We start from the raw sequence: 22963 nt of genomic DNA, 5'->3' as shown, positions 1-22963 counted from the left end.
GTAAAATTCATGTTAGCTAGATAAAGTTCCTGTCCTATTTGCTGTTGCACAGTAGAGCAGTATACAAAGCTGTGTAGAGATAAATATTGCATGTGATATGGCTGTGGGGGAGTCTTATCATCAACAAACAGCTTGTTTCTATATTTCATTGCAGCATTCACCAGTAACACAGAAAGAAATCCATCAAACAAGAGGCAAAGATTCTCGTATGTCAGCCTCAATGCAGCCAGAGCAGTCTGTGTTTTTCTGTGCACATAAATACAAGTCCAGGCACGTTGGCAGGTTGGATATGAAATAGGTAAAATAACAAAATGAGTCTGTTACATCATTAAAAAAAACTGCACAATAAATTTGCACTAAAATTTGAAGTTGTTTTTATTTTATACTAGAAGCACTGGAAGCTGTGACATATTTAAGATCAGTATGTAATGCTTCAACACTTAGAGTTTTGAGCTTTCCTTATAGAAAACCAATACATCACTTTTATTAGCACTGCTGTGTCTGTGGATGTTCCTTTGAGAGGCCAGACAACAGACAGCTGTTGTTGTTGTGGTGGTGGTGGTGACGTCATGTCTCTTTGAAAGAACAGTGGAGCCAGAGAAAGTGGCTGTCTGATGGGTTGACTGTCGGGATGTTTGAGTGAGTGAGTGGCTTTCTTTCTTCCTGAAATATAGAAAAGCAGGCAGAGTGATTGAAAGGAAAGGCAGGTGTATTCTATCTGCTGCCGGGTTACTCAGCACTTTAGATAGAAAGCTGAATGGAAAATAAGTCAAAGCATCTGTCCACTTATTTCTAAAGCAAACATCCATTTGACTGTCTAAACTTTCAGTCACACCCAGAGAACAAGTAGAGAAACAAACCTAATATGCTTCCTTTTAAAAGTTTATATTTTACATATGCATTTGCATTTGTTGCTGTTTGACAGGATAGCTGACTATCAAAACATAGGGCTTCAACCACAGAGAAATAACATAGAGGTTTTAACTTAAACATGATCACAGATATAAAACAAAAACTGATAAACGCAAGAAACATCGACAACATGAGGAACAGCAGAATGAAATTAAAAAAAAAAAAAAACAGAGAGAAGGATCTTACAGTATACAACACCCGCCACCTAAACTCTGCCACTGATGCTTCTTGTCCTCACTAAACATTTTCCCCCAGGCTCACAAAAGACTACGGCTTTCCCTCCTCTTCCTCCCAGCCTTCTGATCCAGCTGACAATTGGATGAAGAGCTAAAGAGTGCTTTGACTAATACGTCGACCGTGTGAGTCATTTTCTCATCAACGCACGCTGAACTCAAAGTGACTTCATAACTTCCTTGAAACAGTAAAACACTCATCTCCCCTTCATCTTACTTCCTTACTTCTTTCTCTCTAGTTAAGTCCCTCCCCTTCGCTCCCCCCCCTCGTGCCTCTCCTCTCCCCTAATTAGGCAGTCCCTCTCTACCTCCTCCATCACCGGGTTTGCCTCCAAGGCGTCCGCAGACCTGCCAATAGCAGAAAAGAGGATGTGGCACTTACCCCCCCACCCCCACCATCCCACACACACACCCCCTGCTCCAAGCCACTCACTCTTCCTAACCAATGAGCTCACAGATGGTGGGCAGGGCTCGTGTTCTGGCCCTCCCTGCTTCTCTCTCTCTCTCTCTCTCTCTCTCTTCCTCCTGCAGCTAAACTTGCTGTCTCACTCATGCTTCCTGGCTTTACTACATGCACAGAGAGGGAAGAGCTGAAGAGTTAGCTATACATGAAGCAGCTCTGTCTATTTTAAACCACAACGGATTGGACTCAGGGTATTTTTATATCTCTTACGGTGTGTGACAGATTGTTATGTACCAAGTAGAGTAAGAGCAGAGTTTCAGTATCATTTTTTTACCTTTTTATTTTGGATTTTTCTCCATCTGACTGTGTGTGTGTGTCAGAAAGAGAGAGTGTGTGTGTGTGTGTTTGTGTGAGTCTGCATGTGTGTGTGAGAGAGAAAGAGGACCAGGATGATTGCGGCCCAGCTACTAGCCTATTACTTCACTGAACTCAAGGATGACCAGGTTAAAAAGGTGAGTGCTCTCTGTTTCTTCTGCCTTCATTTTTGATGTTATGTTTGTGTTTGTGTGAGACAGAAACTGGCGTGAAGACAAAACAGAGGTTGAGACATGAGGAGAGAGGAGGAGAGCATGTGTTGTAGAGGTCATTGAGTTTATTCAAACGGTCATCATTTTAACTTTAAGAGTTTGCTAGTATGAAACACATCTGGAAATCTTTGTTTTATGATTCGTCTCTTTAAGGAAGTGAATGAAACGTACACTGTGCTGTGACAGAAGTGAAAACACTGATGTTTTGTAGGTATTTCGCAATCACTGACATTTGTTTTTACATTGAGATTTAAATCAAACTCTGGCTCAGTGAGACATGACAAACTACACAGGGTCGTGTTTGTGTAGTAAGGTGTGCGAGACACACGGCACAAGGCTGTGTGATTGGTGGCACGATGCGAGTTTTGAGAGGTGTGGCGAAGAGGAGGGAGGAAGTCAGAGGCAGAGATGAAAGGACAGATGAGCAGACAGATGATGAGGTGGAACTTGACAAGGAAGAGCAAAGTTTTTTTTCAGGGGTCACTGAGCTTCTTTATGTTCCCCTTAAGATGATACGTGCACTTTCATTTTTACTTGGTAGAGCTCAACAGAGCGGAAAATCAGCTAAAAGGTCTTCAATAGGATAAATAAATCAGTTAGTTATTATTGTTCAGTAGAATAAATATTCAGTATTTTATCATTTTTCAGCGGTCTATAGATCAGTAAAGCCATTGACATAATTGTCATATCATTGTGACCCTAAAATGTGTTTAAGCTAAAAGAATAAAACAATAGTGTGGATGCAAGAGTTCAGAAAAGAAAAAAAAAACTTTATTAAAGCTCTTTTTTGCTCATAACTGTCATGAATAGGCATTGAAAGTATGACTGAATATGTTAAAGTTCAAGGTGAAAGAGGAGAAGAGTAAGTTGAACACCATGAATGTGAGTCTTTCATAACTTCTCAGATGAGCAGCTCCCACATTTAGACTCCTGCAGTGGGTTTCACCAACTATGTGTAAGTTCTCTCCTAAGTCATAGTGCAAAGTCGACACTAGAGGCTTAATGACTACTAGCTAGTTTGTAACTTAATCAGCTACAAAACTTGATTGTACCACAATTACTTGGGGCATAATCTGACTGGACGTAAAGTCATAACTAAGGCAAGTGGCCAATAAATGATAAAAGATAGAGTTACATAGTGCGTTTTAACTTTCTGGCTGGCATGAGCCACTTGGCATCGTAGCACATCATTGTAAGCTTGATCAATATTGAAATACTATATCTATAAATCAGGTCTCTACTGGAGTGTTGTAAAATGGCCTTCAATTCATGAAGAAATGATCCAGAAAAACTGATGTTTTACCATTAGTGAGTATAATTCTGTGATTTACACCTAACCTAGGGGCATGTGTAACTATTTACTCGTTACTTAGAGTTGTGTTGTAACTTATCTCCATGGTGCAACACTTTTTAAAAAAAAATAATGCATAAATGTCAATTTAGTGGCTAAGTTTGAACTTACACACAGCTGTTGCAATAGGCTGCAGTTGTAAAACTGACTGGACCAGTTTTAGTTGACTTCAGAGCATGCGCGTGTGTGTGTTGAAGGAACGAAGGCTTTCCAGTCTCTCAGACCCCTAGTACTTCCTAATTGAACATAAAATAGTGTAGCAACCAACACAGTTCCATTCTGCAAACTAATGTAGTAAAAACTGAGTCAGAGGAGGTTAAAATACGTTCAGACCTATTTGTGTCACCAAATTTGTCGTCTTAGTTATTTTCCTTGACTAAAACATTTGAAACTTTCAGTTTTTTCATCACATTTGGTTCAAATTCTAAATTATCCCCAAGCCATTTTCTAAACATGTGCTTTATGAATTAGCACATGGGACAGGGTCCCTTTAAGGTCGCTCACTGATGATGTCACACATAATCACCAACTGCAAATTCTGCATCAAACACTGGGGTTTTTTTCTGTAAAAGTGGAAAAAAGTTATCACACCTCCTCTTTCCTTCCCCCATGTGCCTCACTGTCAGTTGTCCTCCCCCTCTCTGTCTTTGTGCTCTTCTCTCAGCTCAGTCATACACACAAGGCAATACACAAAGCTGTCATATCCAAACGTGCCGAAATCTAATGACAGTCTATAGAGACAAAACACATTTATCAGCACTCAGGATCTGATGTTATACAACACACACCCCTCCCTCTTTACTCCTGCTTTCTGCCTCTCCCTGCCTCCCTAAAATAGGCCAGCTTTGAGCCATGTGACCATAGGTGACAGGAGGAGAAGGCTTATACACAAATACGCCCACACACACACACACACACACACACACACAGACACACACACACACAGTGGCAGGTGTTTAGCTATTGTGTAGCTTTTCTAAGAGCATAGTTTGTGTTTGCCTTGACTTCTTAACTTCTTTTCTTACTACGTTGCCAAACATACAGCTCAGAATTTGAACTGTAAGTGAAAGGATGCAGATATTCTCATCACTGCAATGTGTTCAGGCAAACTGTGTTGTATCTGCAGTTGTCAAAGAGCCTCGATCAGCTGAGCGTGCCTCTACTTCACTCAATCCACTGCAGTGTCCTTGACTGTGCTCTCGGATACACTGTCAGCTGTTAGCAGGCATCTAAAGCAGTGTTTTAGTACGTGTGTGTGGAAGAATGGAAGGTGCATGAGAGGGCAGTGTAGAGGACAGTATTTTTCCACATGGCGAGTCTGTGTGTGCACAACACCGTGCACACGTACGTACACAAAGGAGTCAGGTTTCAGTGCTTTCCCGAACCACCTCGCGGTGACAAGGAGGAGAACAGGGCATTGTTGGGAGGAGGAATGCAAACAGAAAGGAGAGGGAGAAGGAGAGAGGAGGAGGTGAGGTATTGAGGGGAAGAAAAGGGGAGGGGAAAGAGGCAGTCAGACAGAGAGAGAGAGTGATCGCTTCCTGAAAGTCATAAGATCCAGGGGGGCGTCAGAGAAAGTTGTGTGTCAGAGGTGTGTTGAGGGGAAAACATGGCCTTTACAGACTGACGCACACCAGAGAGGTCTCCTGTCACCTCACCAGGAAAATGTCAGTGGAAAAATTGGAAAGGCCTGTTTTGGTCAATTGTAAAAGTTAGAAAATGAAGTTCCTGTGAAAGATGACTTGTTCTGCACTATGTTTTCTGCATTCATGTGAGCTGCAACAACCCACAGCATAGATTGTGCTTGTGTCAGATCAGACGATAGCTATAATAAAGTGCTGTTTCGGCATAGTTTCTAGCTGCAGAATGCTGAGTCATAGTACAGTGATGGAAACTTCTTTCCTGCTGCAGGAATTGAATTAAGTGTGGCATCAGTGGATTTGTCTTAGTGTGATGTGGAGAAATGTGGACAATGCCTGCTTTTAATCCTCCCCTTTGTAACCCAGGACTGGATTATTTAAGTAGACCAGCTAAAGATGCCTTCTCATTCAATTAGGATCACAATCTTATTTTAACCAGGCCTTTAAAGAAGAATCCAAGTTAGTTAAGGGCTTGTACAGTATATAAGCTAACAGTACACAGTCAAAAACGCTCTTTCCATTGATGATTATGTATGAATGGTTATACAGTTATGCTGTATCTGGCAGTAGTTTCCATCATCGATAATGATAATTCAGAAAAGGAACAGGAAGAGGCAGGGTGGTGCCAGGTGGAATATAACCAGTGAGGATCAGCACTTGCAGGCAGCTTCAGTGCGTAGCGGTTGGCATGAATGTGTTGGCAGCTTAAATAGATCACCGTGTTGAAGCATCAAACCCGACACTGTTTACATCAGCTGACAGCAAATGTGGCTCACTGCCTAGGCAAGGCAAGTTTCTTTGTATAGTACATTTCAACAACAAGCAATTCAAAGTGCTGTACATAAAACATAAAAAGCATCAAGACAGAATGTAAAAGCAACACAAGGCGATATAGAAAGACATTTAAATACAGTTAAAATGGGTTTAATTGGAAATAAAAATAAGCTAAAATGGAATAACATAAAACAGGAGACATAAGCTTCATTTCTTCATTCACACACACAAAAACAGTTTTCACCATAAAACCTAGAAGGTTCATGGTCAGAAGGATATATCCTGTGATTTATGACCAAGCAAACTCCAAATCAACATGTTTTTTAAAATTGCATTATCACATTTTATTTTCATATTGTGTTAGCAAACACTTGGCTAATGTTTCTTATGCCTCATTAATGTGGGACGAAAGCTAATGATGGGAAAACGTCCATGGTTTGGACTTGCAAATGTTCACACCATTGGCAAACGCTGGTTTCATAAATAAGAAGTGTAATTTACACATTTAATTAGCGTCATTTCAGCGTTTTGCTGCGTCAAGCCGTTTGACAGGGACAGTTTGTCCGGTGGGGACATATTCGCATTAATATAGGTTAATGCAGTCAACTCTAACAGGGGCTCTAGCTGATGTGAGGCCTCAGTTCTGTTATTTAGTGCAAAGTCAGTGGGGTTGGTGAGAGCTTGATGGACTCAGCCGTGAGAATGAATGCATTAATGATTCTCAGAGGGATCGCCTGTACTAGCACACCACATAACAGGGAGTGATTTGATTTGATATCACAAATATTGATAAATGGAACTTCAGCAGGGTGTCATTTAAAGAGAAGTGCGAATGAGTTTGGTGAAAAGCCAGGGCTTTTTATTTACTCTGGATTTACACTTCTAATATGAAATTTAAAAATTTTCTCATTTACACTGCATGAGATGTTGTTGGTGGAAACTGCTTGTGTTGCAGCACCTCATACACACTTTCATTTCCTCTGGTTGAATAGCTGACAAAGAGGCATTTTGTCACATTAGGTCAAATGTTGGTGACAAAGTACCAAGTCGACTCTTAAATGTTTAAAAATGTTGTTTTGTGGGTTTTTGTACCTTGCAGTTTGTCAACTCAATCCATCCAGTGAAACAAGACCGTAGAAGTTTGACAAATTATCTCCTTTCCATTTGTTTTCATTCTAATTTGTTATCAAAATACTGTTGTTCTCGTAAATGCTTACTTATATTCTGAATGCATTTAGTTTGTGTTGTGTGGCTGAGACAGAGGACGTAGTATTTGTGTGTAGGGAAAGAAAGAGAGATCTGTGGTTTTGTGTGTCTGTTTATGGTGTAATTGATATAACACATGCTGAGAGTGTGTGTGTGTGTGTGTGTGTGTGTGTGTGTGTGTGTGTGTGTGTGTGTGTGCGCACAGCAGCAGTAACATGTTACTGAACTTAAAATGTCTCTTTAAACCCCTAACTCGACCTCAGTGTAAAATACGACTCAGGGATCAGTGTTGTGGACCAGTTTTTTAACTGTGATTATGAAGGTGAGAAGTGACATTTACTCAGCTGTTGGCTTCTATATGAAAAGAGCATGTGCTAATGAGCTTTCATCCCAGAGGCGGACTCCACATTTAGACTGAATATAGGGAATGTAACACCTACAAATAAGTAAACGGTTGTAAACTGTTCCATCCATGTTTGCTCACAACTTGTTTATACTGTTCAAACATGACTGCACGGTTAAACAGCAAGTCTTTTATTGTTTGCAGTATGAGGCAACTGAAGATGAAAGAAAGTCTCCTCCAACATGTGCTCATTATCTGGTAGCAAAATGTAGATTTGCGTACAGCAAAGTAAATGTCTCCTGATTGGATTTCTTTTACTATAAAGTCCATTTTATTTAACTATAAAATTCATTTAGATGCACCTTCCTTCCTGTAAGTACTCTCACACATTGTGCTGAACCACTTACCAAGAGACCAGAGCTGTACAGGAAAAACAGTTCATGTGCAACTCCTGAAAGAGGAAGTTACAACGTTCCTATCTGGCATCTGTTACAATGAGTAATTCTAGTAAATTATCACATGGGGCCATAATGGACGTCAGTCCTGTGTGTATATTACATGTGATGTCTGAACTACTGTGTGTGTGTGTGTGTGTGTGTGTGTGTGTGTGTGTGTTTGTGTGTATGTATATATATATATCTATCTCCCATATTCTTGGAGTCAATCTTATGAAACAGACTGACAGTAATCCAGTTATGGGTTCTAATTGACAATTGGCAGGGTTAATCCTTCCACACAGGTCATAATGAATGTGACATTTAACCAGAGTTATGTGTGGGTGTAAGATTCTGATCTAGGTTTGTTAAACTTTATAAATCATAAAGCAGCTCTGTTCTTCATCATGTGATGTGATGCAATACTGGATTTCACTGGAAGATTGTTTAACATCCTGTTGCTGAAGGGTCAGACAGCTCAGGGTGTGTATGTCTGTGTGTGTGTGTGTGAGTCTAGGTGTGTGTGTGGGGGCAGTTTCAGCCAGGCAATCTAACTGGTCCAGATATGCGTATGTATTGTATGTCCAGGTGTGCTGATAATTCCGATAAAGCACATCTAGCTGTACTTTACCTGTGATTTGGTACAATTCTCACCCTTGAGGTGAAAAGATTTTTCTTACTTTAACCTGTAACTGATTTCAAGGATAATCTCCTACTTGGACTCATCAATGTTACACCCATAATAAACTCATAAGAATGAACACCGGTCATTGTAATATTGCCCTGATAACCTGATTTAATGAGTGTGACACACCTGTACTTCCTTGTCTCACTGTGTGTCACATTGGCGATGTTGTGCTTTCCGGTACAGCTATTGCCTGTGTGATATAACTAATAAAAGGAATACTGATGTCAGTCGTTTCAGGAATTAGATTATCTTCATGGGTTCAAAAGTATTATGAGATGGAAATTTAGTCATATTCACTGCATCATCATGCTTACAGAAAATAAAATCAATGTTATTAGCAAATCCAGTAAATCTCAGTTGCTTCCATTAAAAAATAAAAGTGAAGAATAGCTGTGTGTAGTGTGTGTTGATGTTAATATGTTGCACATGGATAACAATATTGTTGTGGTTAAAGATGGATGATTAATGGTTAAGATAATAATTAATGCTTCTGTCCTTTTTCTGTTGTTTATTTTCAGATTGATAAGTACCTGTACTCCATGCGATTCTCTGATGAGACGTTACTGGACATCATGCAGCGGTTCCGCCGGGAGCTGGTCAAAGGATTGGGTCGGGACACAAACGCCACTGCATCACTGAAGATGTTGCCAACGTTTGTGCGGTCAATCCCTGATGGATCAGGTCAGCACCTCCTAAAGCTAATTTTAACCAATGTTGGATTTATTGAACTTATTGGTCCCTGTGGGATAAAATCAGAGTGACAACAAGTTTGCTATACAGAACGTTATATTAAAAATAGACAGTCACATTTATTTCCTTTAGCCTGTGGGAGGAAGAGAGAGCACAAGGGAGAACATGCAAACTCCACTGAGAAACTTCTGGTACTGGGATCTACACCAAGTTTATTTTAGCTGCTAACCACTGAGCCATGGTGCCAAAAATGTTTGTCCATGACAAAGGCTAAGTTGTTTATCTGGTTTGGGGACAATTACAATCCTAACAGACAAAACCATGTTGTTGAGTTATTCAGAGAAATGTTTATCTTGTACGAAATGGGTGACATGCTGTATCTTTCACTTTTTATCTGACACACATGATCTCTTGCTTACAATAATCTATCCTGAACTCAAAAGATCTGCTTGGTGTGGTCACAAATACCATGTACTCATGGTCCCTGTCTCTCTCTCCCTGCCAATATGTCATTGTCTGCTCTCAAACCTAATTTACTGCGGTCATTCTGCCTTTATAATACCAATAAATGTGAGTCAGAGTGTGTTCATATCTTGTATGTGCTGTACTTGAAGAGTAGAGTGTTTTTTCCATTTAAAGTGAAAGATAGATTTTATTATCTTAGTCAGCTGACTATTAATAGCAGCATATTGCTATGACTCAATCCAATTCTACGTGTTTCTTCACACACACACGCACATATCAGATCGTGATAACTTTTGGGTACAATACATATACTTACATTAATTTCCTGGAGACTTACCCTAACCTTAACCACTGACCTGAAAATCAGCTTTTTCCCCAACTGGAGACACGGCTTTTGTCGCCAGTTGGACAAGGCGTCGCAAATTAACTGGTCCTAAGTCTGGAATTTGTCCCCAGAGGGAGCCTATGACAGACCACACACACACACACACACACACACACACACACACACACACACACACAAATCAAAGTTGAGCCCTGATTCTGCTACTGTAATAACTGAACATAAATTACTTATATTGAACTAATACAATTTAAATTCTAAACTTTTGTTTCTTCTAGTTTTTTGTTTAGTAAATACAAATAACACAATCGAGTACAGATTTATTGACTGATACCAAATCCTGGTTGATAAAGAATGAAGTTGTGGATAAATGGTTCTGTTACGTTACAGTCATCGTGAGCTCCATATTTCCAGTTAAATTTGTCACATAAAGGCAGCTGTCATTAAAACTACCTGTTAAATTGTTGGTTCAAAGGATATGTTCACAGTTTTTCAAGTCCTGTCAGTTGTCCATACAAACACTGAAACAAGTTTTCCCTCACTGTAATCATTCCTCCTGTTCATAATGACAATTAAAAGATCCCCTTCAAATGCACTTTCAATGTAAGTAATGGAGACCAAAATCCACAGTGTGTCATTTTATGCAAAAATGCGTTTAAAAGTCTCTGTTAAGCTTATATGAGGCTTCAGCAGTCTGAGTTAGTCATATCAAGTGGATATTTGCCACATTTACAGTCTTTTTAGCATCAAATTCCCTCTTTGTGTTTCCTCAGACAGTGTTTCCCTGTTGAGCTGCAGTGGAAGTATAGTAACAAAAAGAGGGACTTTGGCACTAAAAAGACTGTAACGTTGAAAGACATCTACTTGATTTGACTAATTTGGACGATTGAAGCTTCATCTTAGCTTCAGATAAACTTTTAGCATAGATAATACATAATAATGTATTAATATATTTTTGCACAGAAGGAGGAATGTGGATTTTGTCCCCCATCACTTACATTGTAAATGCTTTATGAAGAGATCTTCTAATGGTCAGTATGAACAGGAGGAATGATTACAGCAAGAAAAACCTATTTCAATGTTCATTTGGGCTCCTGACTGTTGTTTTAAGACAGACTTGAAAATTGTGAGCCCGGCCATTAAGCTACAATAGCTATGTTTGGCAGAGAGTGGGTGGGGTTGGGGGGTGTGTGATTATTATTCTGCCTCTGTTAGAGAGAACAGGAATTTGTTGATCACCTAATAAACTGATGGTGAAGCCAGGTAGGATCTTGTGATCTTCTTACAATGAGAAGGCACAATATGTTTGTTCTTGGCTCTATTTCCATTGGAAACAGAAATTAAATTAAAGAACTGATGCTAAAAAATATTTAATTGCAACCTTCTTGATTCCCAGATTTAAAACTCAAGTTATTTACAGAAGTGAACTCTGCCAAAAATTTTGTTCTGGTTGTCTCTACTGCATTTACATTCCTTCCAGATAAATTATCACTCTGTATGCAACAAGTGAACTACATTGACCTGGCCTTGCATTGTGATCTGCACAAAAGTGTTGTGGCACAAGGTCAAAATAATGTGATATCACACTACTGAGTAAATGTTTCTAATATCATTAGAAAAATTTACTCAGAAACAACACAATGTGGCATTTCTACATTTTTAATGTAGCAACACCAAGAACTGTTTTATCTGTAGGACGTCCTGTTAGTACTTGAGTTTGATTTGTTTGTACGTGATCACTGAGGAAGATGAGTAGGAAAGAAACACAGTAATAAGAAGGAAACAGACTGTATGTGCAATCAGTTTGGGGGCACTCACCAGTATAATTTACTGATGAGTTATGATAAGCAAGGAAACACAATTGCAGTTTATCTAATCAGAAAGCCATTAAACAGTCATGCTAATAAACTACTTACAACTCACTGACCTTAAATTTATTGACACGTGATACTCTAACAAGTAATATACAGTATTTCAATCTTACAGACCAGAGTTTCATTTGATTTAACTGTAAAAATATGTGGTCCCAGAAAAGAAATTATTTCATAGTTAACAGAGACAAGACAATCAACAGCCACACAATTGTCACACACTGTCTGCACACACACACATACATATATAGTATGTGTGTTAATCTCAGGAGTTGGCATAGGGATTAAGTTCTTGCTATAATTGCTGCTGCTACCTGAGCTTTAGTTTATGTAGACACTGAAAGGACAGCAGGCAAATACAGCCTACCTGATAAATGGTTGAAGTGGACTTTCTGTGTTAGCGATGAGGTAACACTCTCTCATTAATAATGTCTGTCTGTCCCACAATAATGTCAACATGGCTTTCCCTAAAGAAGACACTGAAACCTTGCTCCATTTAGTGAAAAAATTGAATTTGCCTGGAGTTAAAATGAAAAGTGTAAGTCTACGGCTTTGTACCCTAAAGATTAACATTTCTTTCTCTATCTACTGCCCTCTTTCTTCCATCTGTCTCTTCCTCTTTTTCTGTCTTGATAGAGAAGGGAGACTTCATCGCGTTGGATTTGGGAGGCAGTAACTTCAGGATCCTTCGTGTCAAAGTGAGCCATGAGAAGAAACAGACCGTTCAGATGGAGAGCCAAATCTACGACACACCAGAGGATATCATACACGGCAGCGGAACAAAAGTAGGATTATACTACACACAGACACAGACACAGACATAAACACACACACACAGCTTCACCTGACACAACCTCTCTCTCTCTCTTTCTCCACCTCTGTTCCAGCTGTTTGACCATGTGGCGGAGTGCCTCGGTGACTTCATGGAAAAACACAACATCAAAGACAAGAAACTGCCAGTTGGATTCACCTTCTCCTTCCCCTGCCAGCAGACCAAGCTAGATGAGGTAAAACAAAATTCACGACTAATTGACAGATTGACCAATTGATCAAAGTAGCCAAGCTGGGAAATTCCCCACTTATTTGTCCAGTCTGCCATTTAGTCTACTTCATTGTGGCACATTACGCTTTCCATTTAATATCTTCTATTGAGATATCTAGAGATCAGTCCTGTTGTTAGTATGAGTTGCCACAATGATAACGGCAGGCTCTGCCCAACAAACCCAAATCTCTCTCTTTCCTGTTTCTAATCGCCCTCTCTGTTTGTGTTCAGAGCTATCTTTTAACGTGGACAAAGCGTTTTAAGGCCAGTGGAGTGGAGGGGATGGATGTTGTCCAGCTGCTCAACAAAGCTATAAAGCAACGAGGAGTAAGTTTTATCCTTTGTGTCACTGACACTCATTTGATGCCACACTGCATTTGTCATATATTCACCCTGAAGCATTTGGTTTAATTCAAACTGGGATGCAGAATGGCACAAAACCACAGCTTCAGAAATCTTTCCTTACCTGTGTGTGTGTTTAATTTTTTCAGGACTATGAGGCTGACATCATGGCGGTAGTAAATGATACCGTGGGAACTATGATGACTTGTGGTTTCGATGACCAGCGCTGTGAAGTCGGAATCATTATCGGTACTACAACAATGTTAATTTCAATAGTGAAGGGACAAAAGAAAGCAGTGTAGAAATTATATAAAGCTAAGATAGAATTAAATGTGTGCCAGCAATAATAAGCTCTGTTGCATGAGTTGAGAAAGTCAGTGGAAGGGTCTCATAAGAAGATAATGAAAGGTCATGTTTTTGTGTGTGTTAAGGTACGGGTACCAATGCCTGCTACATGGAGGAGCTGCGTCACATTGACCTGGTGGAAGGAGATGAGGGCAGGATGTGTGTGAACACTGAGTGGGGAGCATTCGGAGATGACGGCAGGCTGGAAGACATCAGGACAGAGTTTGACAGAGAGATTGACCGAGGCTCTCTTAACCCCGGCAAACAGCTGTATGTCAAACCAAAGCTATCAGAGCCTCATTCATTCCCCCAACTGATTTAAATGACTTATTGAGCTAAGAGGCAACCACAGAATCAGCCAGTTGTCAGTTAAGCTGCTGTTGTTTGTTCTAACTGGAGAGAAAGATAATATCATATCAAAAGTTTAGTATTAGTAATCATTAAAACAACTAATTTTAAAAGTGTGGTGAGCTTGAGCTTTTTCCACTTGGGAAGCTCAATCAATTTTTCTAAAAATGTTTATAGCAGTAAATTATCTGGAGAACATCTGTCTGTTAGAGGAAGTTTGTTGAAATGTCAGACATCAGTAATAAAGTAAAAATTCACCGTTGATACCTATAGTTTGGTCTAAAACTGGTCGTATTTAACCAGACATTTCTGAGTTTCTGTTTCACTCACTTCTCCTCTGCTCCCTCACTGCACTGCAGATTTGAGAAGATGGTCAGTGGTATGTACATGGGTGAGCTGGTTCGTCTCATTCTGGTGAAGATGGCCAGAGAAGGCATGTTGTTCGAGGGAAGGATCACCCCTGAGCTTCTTACTAAAGGGAAGTTTGAGACCAAGCATGTCTCTGCCATAGAGAAGTAAGTCACTCTACAGGGCCGCATAGAGTTTATTTTGCTTAATTCTGTAGTTATACTAAACAGTAATTATCATCAACAAATCATTCATTTCATGGATTTTATAGCCTCTCTCTGTATCTTTCTCTGTCTCGTTTAGGAGTAAGGAGGGGTTGAGCAAGACCAGAGAGATTTTAACTAGACTTGGTGTGGAGCCCTCAACTGAGGACTGCATCGCTGTGCAGCATGTATGTATTGTTGCTGAAATGGCACTCAAATCATGCCACTCAAATTAGGGAATCAAAATAGGGTGAAAAAGTATTAAAGTATTTTATTTCTTTTAGTGTGTGTGTATATATATATATATATATATATATATATATATATATATATATATATATATATATATATATATATATATTTTGCAACTGAGGTCTGAATGTCTGATCAGAGTTTACAAGGTGCTTGATTTATTTTATTCTGCAGTTGATGAAGTTTGGATGTATCAGCTTTATAAATGTCTCTCCTCTCATCCTCTCCTTCAGGTTTGTACCATTGTGTCTTTCCGCTCTGCCAACCTGATAGCTGCCACACTGGCTGGCATCCTAATAAGACTAAAGGAGAACAAAGGTGTGGCCCGTCTCCGAACCACCGTTGGCATCGATGGGTCTCTCTACAAGATGCACCCACAGTGAGTGATGATGAGATATCAACAGTGGAGTTTGTATTTATGTTTATAGGCTCTATCAGCACTAAACTCTCTCAAATCTATTTCAGGTATGCCCGTCGTCTTCACAAGACAGTCCGTCGTTTGGTCCCGGACTCTGATGTTCGATTCCTCCTATCTGAGAGCGGCAGTGGAAAGGGAGCAGCCATGGTGACGGCTGTGGCCTACCGACTCGCTGATCAATCACGACAAATTGCCGAAACGCTGTCAGAATTTCGCCTGACGACCGAACAACTGCTGGAGGTGAGGAGGGAGAGAGATGTGTAGAGTATACATTTGTTTTTGTGTAACTGGGTTTTACTACGCTAATTAAAATATTCTTTGTTTCTCCAGGTAAAGAAGCGAATGAGGATAGAGATGCAAAATGGCCTTTCAAAGAGCACTCAGGACTCTGCTACTGTCAAAATGCTGCCAACGTTTGTCCGAAGCACTCCTGATGGCACAGGTGACACACACACACACACACACACACACATTCTTCCATGCACATACTTAATCAAGGTGGCAACTGTACAAGTCTATCTGCTGGGAAGAAAGAGCAGCTAAGATCATTACTCAGCAGCTTAGCAGCTCATTACAGTTGGTTTACAGCAAGTCATGCCTCTCTCTGATTGACAGAGCTGTCAGCCATTGACAATCTGTTATTGCTGAAGTGTTGTCACTTTGTTCACAGGTTTTGTTTAAAATCTCTGCTTACAAAATAATTTTTGCAACTTAAAAAACCATCTGTTTTAATAGAATACTTACAAACAATTACAACAGAAGTAACATTTTAGAAGTACAACATACATGTAAACCGATTTAGGGAAGCAGTGGTTAAACATGGGGCATCAAATTGCATTGCATTTATTTTCAGATTTTGCATTAGCACACATAGTAGATGATATGGAAAGTATACTGCATCTCCACAACAGTGATAATTCAAGAATTTAGATTTTCACATTAACATCCTTGTATATTCCTTTAGAGCATTGCACAAGGCAGATCTCTGAGGTATGTGTGTTTGACATGGTTACTACTTTGTTCAAATGTCTGTTTGTTTGTCTTTGTGTCCAGAAAACGGTGATTTCCTGGCTTTGGATTTAGGAGGAACCAACTTCAGAGTTCTGCTGGTCAAGATTCGTTCTGGGAAGAGGAGAACAGTGGAGATGCACAACAAGATCTACGCCATTCCTCTAGAAGTGATGCAGGGCACAGGAGAGGAGGTGAAAGATCCATAAGTCTTTTGACCCATTAATCTGTGTTAAACTGACTGAAGTGATGCAGACAGAGCACTGGAGTGAAAGTCGGAAAATACAGGTGGAAAGCTTTGAACTAACCTCCTGTTAACCTGGTGGTGCTGTAAAGGCTGGAGGAGTGAGGTAGGAGGATGACTGTGGAAAGCTGATAGCTAAGAGGTAAGCTTGTAAGTAGCACAGAAGCAGAGAGGAAAGTCGATAAGTGGAGGTATACAAACAGGGAGGTATATTGGTTGGGATTAGCAGTGAGTTGAATTTGAATTTGAACTTGTAAACTCTTGTAATGACGGAAGCTAATCCTGTCTGCGACCTTTGGCCTTTTTGCCCTCACTCCTCTGTCTGTTTCTCTGGCTCCTGTGTTGCACAAGACATTAGTCAGAATAGATATTAGAATGTTTTATTGTCCAATTTCACAGTCGTTTTCACTTATTTTTCCTGATTAGACCTCTTCTCAGGTCTGTGCTTGACATCACTCTCACTCTTCTGTGGAAGTTTGTGTAGTTTCATATGTTCTGACTATTCAGCCAGAGGAAGTGACACCTGTGTGGGTGCGCAGGGCCTTTGTTTGAATCCTCACGGTAGTCAGAAAATTCTGGGCTAGGTGAAGTAAATGAGTCATTGGCTTAAATTATCCCACAGTGCATTGTAAAATGTAGTGTATGCATCATGTATTGCACTGACATGGAACAAAGGGAGAACGTGACAGACTGACTGATTTTCGAAATGGCCTGGATAATATCCAAAATCTTTTTAATTTTTTTCCCCGTTTGACACACTATATAGTCCTCTACATAGAATTCCCTTAGAGTGTCTATTAAATAGTGAATGAGCAAATGATTTCAAACACAGTCATAGTCTATCTGCCCTCAACAACATCTACAGAACCGCCATTTAGCACCAAATATGTTTCAAAGAAAACTTAAAATGGCACTGGATAATGTAGGTGGAAAATGGTTGAACTGCTCCATATTTAAGTTCAAACTCAAGCATGTTGCTCCTCTGGCCAAACCCCAGCCAGTGATCTCATAACACATGTTTTCCATTAGGTGTCCCAAGCTGTTGAATATCCACTGTGACATCACTGATGGAAGTGTGACCAAAAGTACAACATGCACAGGGTTTAATCCATAGTGATTTAATTTAACTTCTGTTTGGCCTGAACTGAAGTACTCTAGTTGTTCTTGGAGTTCAGCAACACCTTTACTGTGTTCAGCTACTCCTTTAGACCGTAAGACTTAACTTGCCTAATTAAGTGAGTGACACACATGAACAACAGATTTAAAAGGGGCCCTCTAAATCCTACCTTTCTCTGTCATAGATAAGTACAACCTCCAGACCAGTCAAGTTATGAAACAGTTCTGTATATTTGTACCTCTGAAATATGTACACATAGTTTAACACATTTTGACATGACATGTCTTTCTCCTTCTAGTTGTTTGATCACATTGTGCAGTGTATCAGTGACTTCTTGGACTACATGGGGATGAAGAACACTCGTCTTCCTCTTGGCTTCACCTTCTCATTCCCCTGCCGACAGACCAGCCTCGATGCTGTGAGTCTGCACCTCTTCTCTTACTTCCCTCATATTTACTGGACAGCTGCGTCTCAAAACTGGACCAGCTGCCTAAGGATAGAAGTTTTGGAGTACAGAGTAGTGCATAAATTTCTCACGTGGTTTGCAGAACTTGACTGTTTTTATTGTGTGTGTGTGTGTGTGTGTGTGTGTCTACAGGGCATCCTGGTGACATGGACCAAAGGCTTCAAGGCGACAGACTGTGAAGGAGAAGATGTGGTGGGACTGTTGAGGGAGGGCATCAAGAGGAGAGAGGTAAGATTCAAGGAGAAGGGAGGTAGAGAGTAAAGTCTTTCCTCTTCTAGTTGTTCAATTAAATATGGCACTGTGTGCAAAAACGAGTTAGCTTTATACTTTGTGCTTCTTCTTAAGGAATTTGACCTGGATGTAGTGGCCGTGGTCAATGATACAGTGGGAACCATGATGACCTGTGCCTACGAAGAGCCCACCTGTGAGATTGGGCTCATCGCTGGTCAGTTTATGTTGATCTTCATGATGAATCTTCGGGTTTCTGTGCTGTTCCATATCTATATAACGTATCTGTCTACTTATAGGCACTGGCAGCAATGCGTGTTACATGGAGGAGATGAGGAACATTGAGATGATAGAGGGAGATGAGGGACGGATGTGCGTCAACATGGAGTGGGGGGCTTTCGGAGACAACGGATGCCTTGACGACATGAGGACGGAGTATGACCGCGCTGTGGATGACTTCTCGCTCAATCCAGGCAAACAAAGGTTAAAATCCCTCCCCCTCCCTCACACACACATACACACCTATTATACATATACACATATTATACAGAAACACCTGTTTGCGTATTAACCCTTTATTTCCTTGACTCCTGTCCTTTATAAATGATGAATGTGTTTTTCTGTGCCTGTTTTTGTGTATTACAGATATGAGAAAATGTGCAGCGGCATGTACCTCGGTGAAATTGTGCGTAACATTCTGATAGATATGACCAAGAGAGGATTCCTGTTCAGAGGTCAGATTTCTGAAACACTGAAGACCAGAGGCATCTTCGAAACCAAGTTCCTCTCGCAGATCGAGAGGTAAGAGAGGGGACAATTTCAGAAGTATCCTTGACTTTTTTTTTTTTTTTTACCTATCTTGACAAGTTGTGAAAGTAACAAAATCAGTGCCTCATTAGCACATCTAGTAGAACAGCATCAGCAACAAATTATCTTTGTATATTTCACTATTAGGCTACTGATGTTCTAACATTTATTATTTTTCGTTCTGCTAATGGCTCTGTCTTTATGCCTTTGTTTTTCTCTAGTGATCGATTGGCTTTGCTGCAAGTGAGATCCATCCTGCAGCACTTAGGTCTGGACAGCACCTGTGATGACAGTATTATAGTCAAAGAGGTAAGGTATAGAGTGGTAGATGCATGCATAACAACCATAATATTAAAATATGGTATTTCAAAATTGTACCTGATCAAAAAAACTGCGTCACCAGAATGTTAAATAGCTAATCCAGTTGCACACTCAGATCATTGTTAGTAATAAATTGAATAAATCGTTATCAACACAAACTTTTGACCCTTATTGCACATCAGATTGTGTTTGGAGAGAAAAAATAGTGAAGCCTGAAAACCCACAATACCTTTTTGTCAGTCTTGTCTTGTGAAAGAGGCAGGAGTGTGTGACTGTACAGCAAAGTGAACAGAAACAGACATGTTAAGTTATACGTACCTTCAACATTTGTGAATTGATATGATATTGTCTGGCTCAGCTAAAGGTGACAGGTATTCTCTGTTAAGTGTTGCAATAATGATAAAGGTTTTCATTGTTATACAGGTATGTGGAGCTGTGTCACATCGCGCAGCTCAGCTGTGTGGGGCAGGAATGGCGGCTGTGGTCGATAAGATCAGAGAGAACCGTGGACTGGACCATCTGAACATCACTGTGGGGGTGGACGGGACACTCTACAAACTACATCCACAGTGAGTTGAATTCATCACTTTTACAAAATTACCGTAACTACATCAACTGTCCACTAAAGTGCAAACCAGGATGGGATGTAACCTTCAGTTGCTGGGCCATTGGAAATGGGTATACAGAAGACAAGCAGATGCAAACAAAGGCAGGCTAAACCAGTCCTGTAAAACAATGATGAGAAGAGCTGCAGGCCGTTATACCTGAACAAACAAGTGTTCTTATCAGTTTGTTGCTTTCTGTACATTTAATTTTACAAGATGGTCAAAGTTTATGTATTTAAGTATTTAAGTTTTTTTTTTGACCAGTTTCAAACTTTGTGCATAAAGAAAAGAACGAGGTACTGTTATGAACTGCTAATCAATGAGTTAATGTGCAAAAACTGATGATCCATTAAGTAATCACAAAAGTAATAGTGAGTTTATCTTTTATTGATGATGAGTGCATGCTTTAGTTATGTATAAAATAAACCTGGGATGAGTTGAGTTGGGCAATACCAGTGTGATAAATCCCACTCCACCTTCATTTTTCTATGCTGATCGAAGCTCAAAAGCTGTAGTCTATAGCATATACCTCATACAAAAAGATCATTTTCACAGCAGACATTGTGACTTGTCAAAGCAGGAAAAGCACAGGTGGAATTAATAACATTAATGACAGCTACATTTAATTTAGGTGAGTCAGTCTGGTATTGTGCATGCTCACTCACTGACATGGCTTATCATTTACAACTGGGCTTTTTCTACTTTGACAAGCAAAAATTTCCTCTGTGAAAAGGGTCTATTGCCTAACTTAATTTGATTCACCATCATTGGTAATATCAGGAGAAAATGAACCTCAATTCACGCTAAGTTAACATGTCCAGATGGGCCCATTCCTTATTCAGCTCTTACTGGCAGCCTGGCACCTGTATATAAACTGTTTGGCCAGTATGTCAGGATGATCACCAGCTTTGGCTCCTCCACCTGCTGACTGAATTGGGCCAAATAAACAATAAACCATGAAATCAGTCATTGAAGTGTTACATTTAGACTGGCTCTGTTTTCTAATTTGGTACAGCACAATACAATTTATCACTTTACTGTATAACATTATGTCAAATCTTTTGTCTCTGTCTAGTTTCTCCCGGATCATGCACCAGACAGTCAATGAACTGGCTCCTAAATGTAATGTCAACTTCCTGCTGTCAGAGGACGGCAGTGGGAAAGGAGCTGCACTCATCACAGCTGTGGGCTGCCGGATGAGACAGGAGATGAACAATAAATAGAAGATACATCTTGTGTCTCGCTGTTATCTACCCTCTTCTCTGGGTTCCCTCTCTCTCTCTCCCCTCCTCTCTGTCCTCCCCTCTGTTCTCACCCACTGTCTCCTTTTTCTCCTGAATCAAACCAGTCCAGTCAACGTATGATAGCTGCTTTAGCCTGTCTAGAGGGGAAGATATAGCTTTCTCTGCTGTATTTAGTGGCAAAGAGTCAGGCTCAATATTGTAGTTAGATCATGTTTGATTAACTGTTGTAAAATAGCCCGTCTCTTAAGGTTTTAGCAAGTTTTGTGATTTTCTGAGTCTAAACTTAAAGTGGAGATTAAACATACACATTCATGTTCAATCTGTGAGAATGTGCAGAGCAGAAAGAAGTCAACACACCTGTAAATCTCCTGTGAGGTGTGTATTGTTGCCATCTGGAGGATTCCTCTGATAACTGCAGTCTGTTACAATATAATGAGGACGACAGCTGCAGTTGCAAAGTTGCTGAGATAAAGCGATTGATCTTTGCAACATGTTTAGTAGATGCAGGGACATAGAAACACAGTTTCAGACCAAAGCCACCAAAGTGTGTCTGCTGTAGCTACTCACTGTCAGTACGACAGGACATAAAAGGGACATGAGGTGAAATATAAATGTGTAATGAGATGAAAGGGAATATTTTTGCTTTAAAGTTTTTAATGTCTAACCCAGATAAAATACAATATGTTATACAAACATTGTTATTTATTTTATTTTTATATTGGGAGATGTTGAAAATGTTATTGTTGCAATAATGAGGCACAAAGAGGAAGCGTCCCTTCAGCCGGTCCTGTCCTGTACTGCAGGGCAGAATAAGACAAAAGAGGGACTTCTACCAGGGAAAGACATGTCATGTGCTTGCTGGATGTGCTTATTTGGTCTAATTTATGAGAACAATCCTATTCTACTCTATTGCACTCTACTGTAAAATATGTCCAAAGAGCACTTGTATTTTACAAATTAGAAATCATGTTGTAGGTACTAATCACAGCTGTTGATAAGTTGTTGTTGTCTTAAGAAGTGCTGTCTATGAAGCCATCCTCAACAAGGTGTGATGTAATATTGTATGAACTTGTCAGTTACTTAGCAACAGCCATGAAACAAGAATGTATGTGGTGCTAACATGGGTGCCAGTGGAACACCAATGGCCCAACTGTGTATAAGTATATAAGAATATCACAGTGGCTGAAACTTTGAGGAGATTTTAAACATTTTGGCAAGAAAGCTTCTTCATGTACTCACTCTCTGTATTCCTAATGCTCCTAAAAGTTCAGGAGGGTATTTAAATGAACTTCTGTATGATGCAAGTAGCAAAACTCATGCAAATTCATAAATGTTTTTTTTTTCTCTGTAATAAAAGTAAATAATCATATTTATGGTTACTATTGACAATACTCATTGATGGATTAATTAAATTGTTCACAGAAGTGAAAAAGATTTATTCTGGCACCTTGTTATTAAGTTAGTGATATCCCCATGGGGCACTAAACTGTCTTAGCAGTTGTTGTACAAGATGGACCTTTGAGATGCCACAATGTATTTTACTGCCATATTTGTTAACCACAGTCAAGATTCTGGTTCATGAGCACACATTAGCACCAGCCCAATCTCAAATTAATAATAGAAATTTTGTATTTATGGCAGAAACAGGAGGAGGGCTGGTTGGATTTCCATTCCTACTTACTATT

At 39.9% G+C, this 22963-nt stretch overlaps 1 protein-coding gene across 4 annotated transcripts; it reads left to right on the top strand.

The window, feature by feature from the left end:
- The first annotated feature begins 1678 nt into the window (after positions 1-1678).
- hk1 (hexokinase 1) lies at positions 1679-22647 on the top strand. Of its 4 annotated transcripts, none has more exons than XM_042420005.1 (22): positions 1679-1799; positions 1933-2060; positions 9090-9252; positions 12577-12725; positions 12828-12947; positions 13214-13309; positions 13474-13573; positions 13756-13939; positions 14377-14532; positions 14669-14756; positions 15054-15199; positions 15286-15478; positions 15569-15680; positions 16292-16440; positions 17906-18025; positions 18206-18301; positions 18419-18518; positions 18601-18784; positions 18947-19102; positions 19330-19417; positions 19853-19998; positions 21110-22647. In XM_042420005.1, exons 2-22 carry the CDS (start codon positions 1998-2000, stop codon positions 21255-21257), a joined length of 2757 nt encoding a protein of 918 aa, XP_042275939.1. In that variant the 5' UTR covers positions 1679-1799; positions 1933-1997; the 3' UTR covers positions 21258-22647. The 4 variants fall into 4 exon arrangements, with proteins under 4 accessions (XP_042275939.1, XP_042275938.1, XP_042275937.1 ...); XM_042420004.1 differs by having other exon boundaries at positions 1929-2060; XM_042420003.1 differs by having other exon boundaries at positions 1679-1819; positions 1929-2060.
- Positions 22648-22963: the final 316 nt, after the last annotated feature.

Source organism: Thunnus maccoyii, chromosome 1 (genome assembly GCF_910596095.1).
Source record: "Thunnus maccoyii chromosome 1, fThuMac1.1, whole genome shotgun sequence".
NCBI lineage: Eukaryota > Metazoa > Chordata > Actinopteri > Scombriformes > Scombridae > Thunnus > Thunnus maccoyii.
Note: the sequence above shows the minus strand (reverse complement) of the source record. Positions and strands in the feature narration are given on the sequence as shown.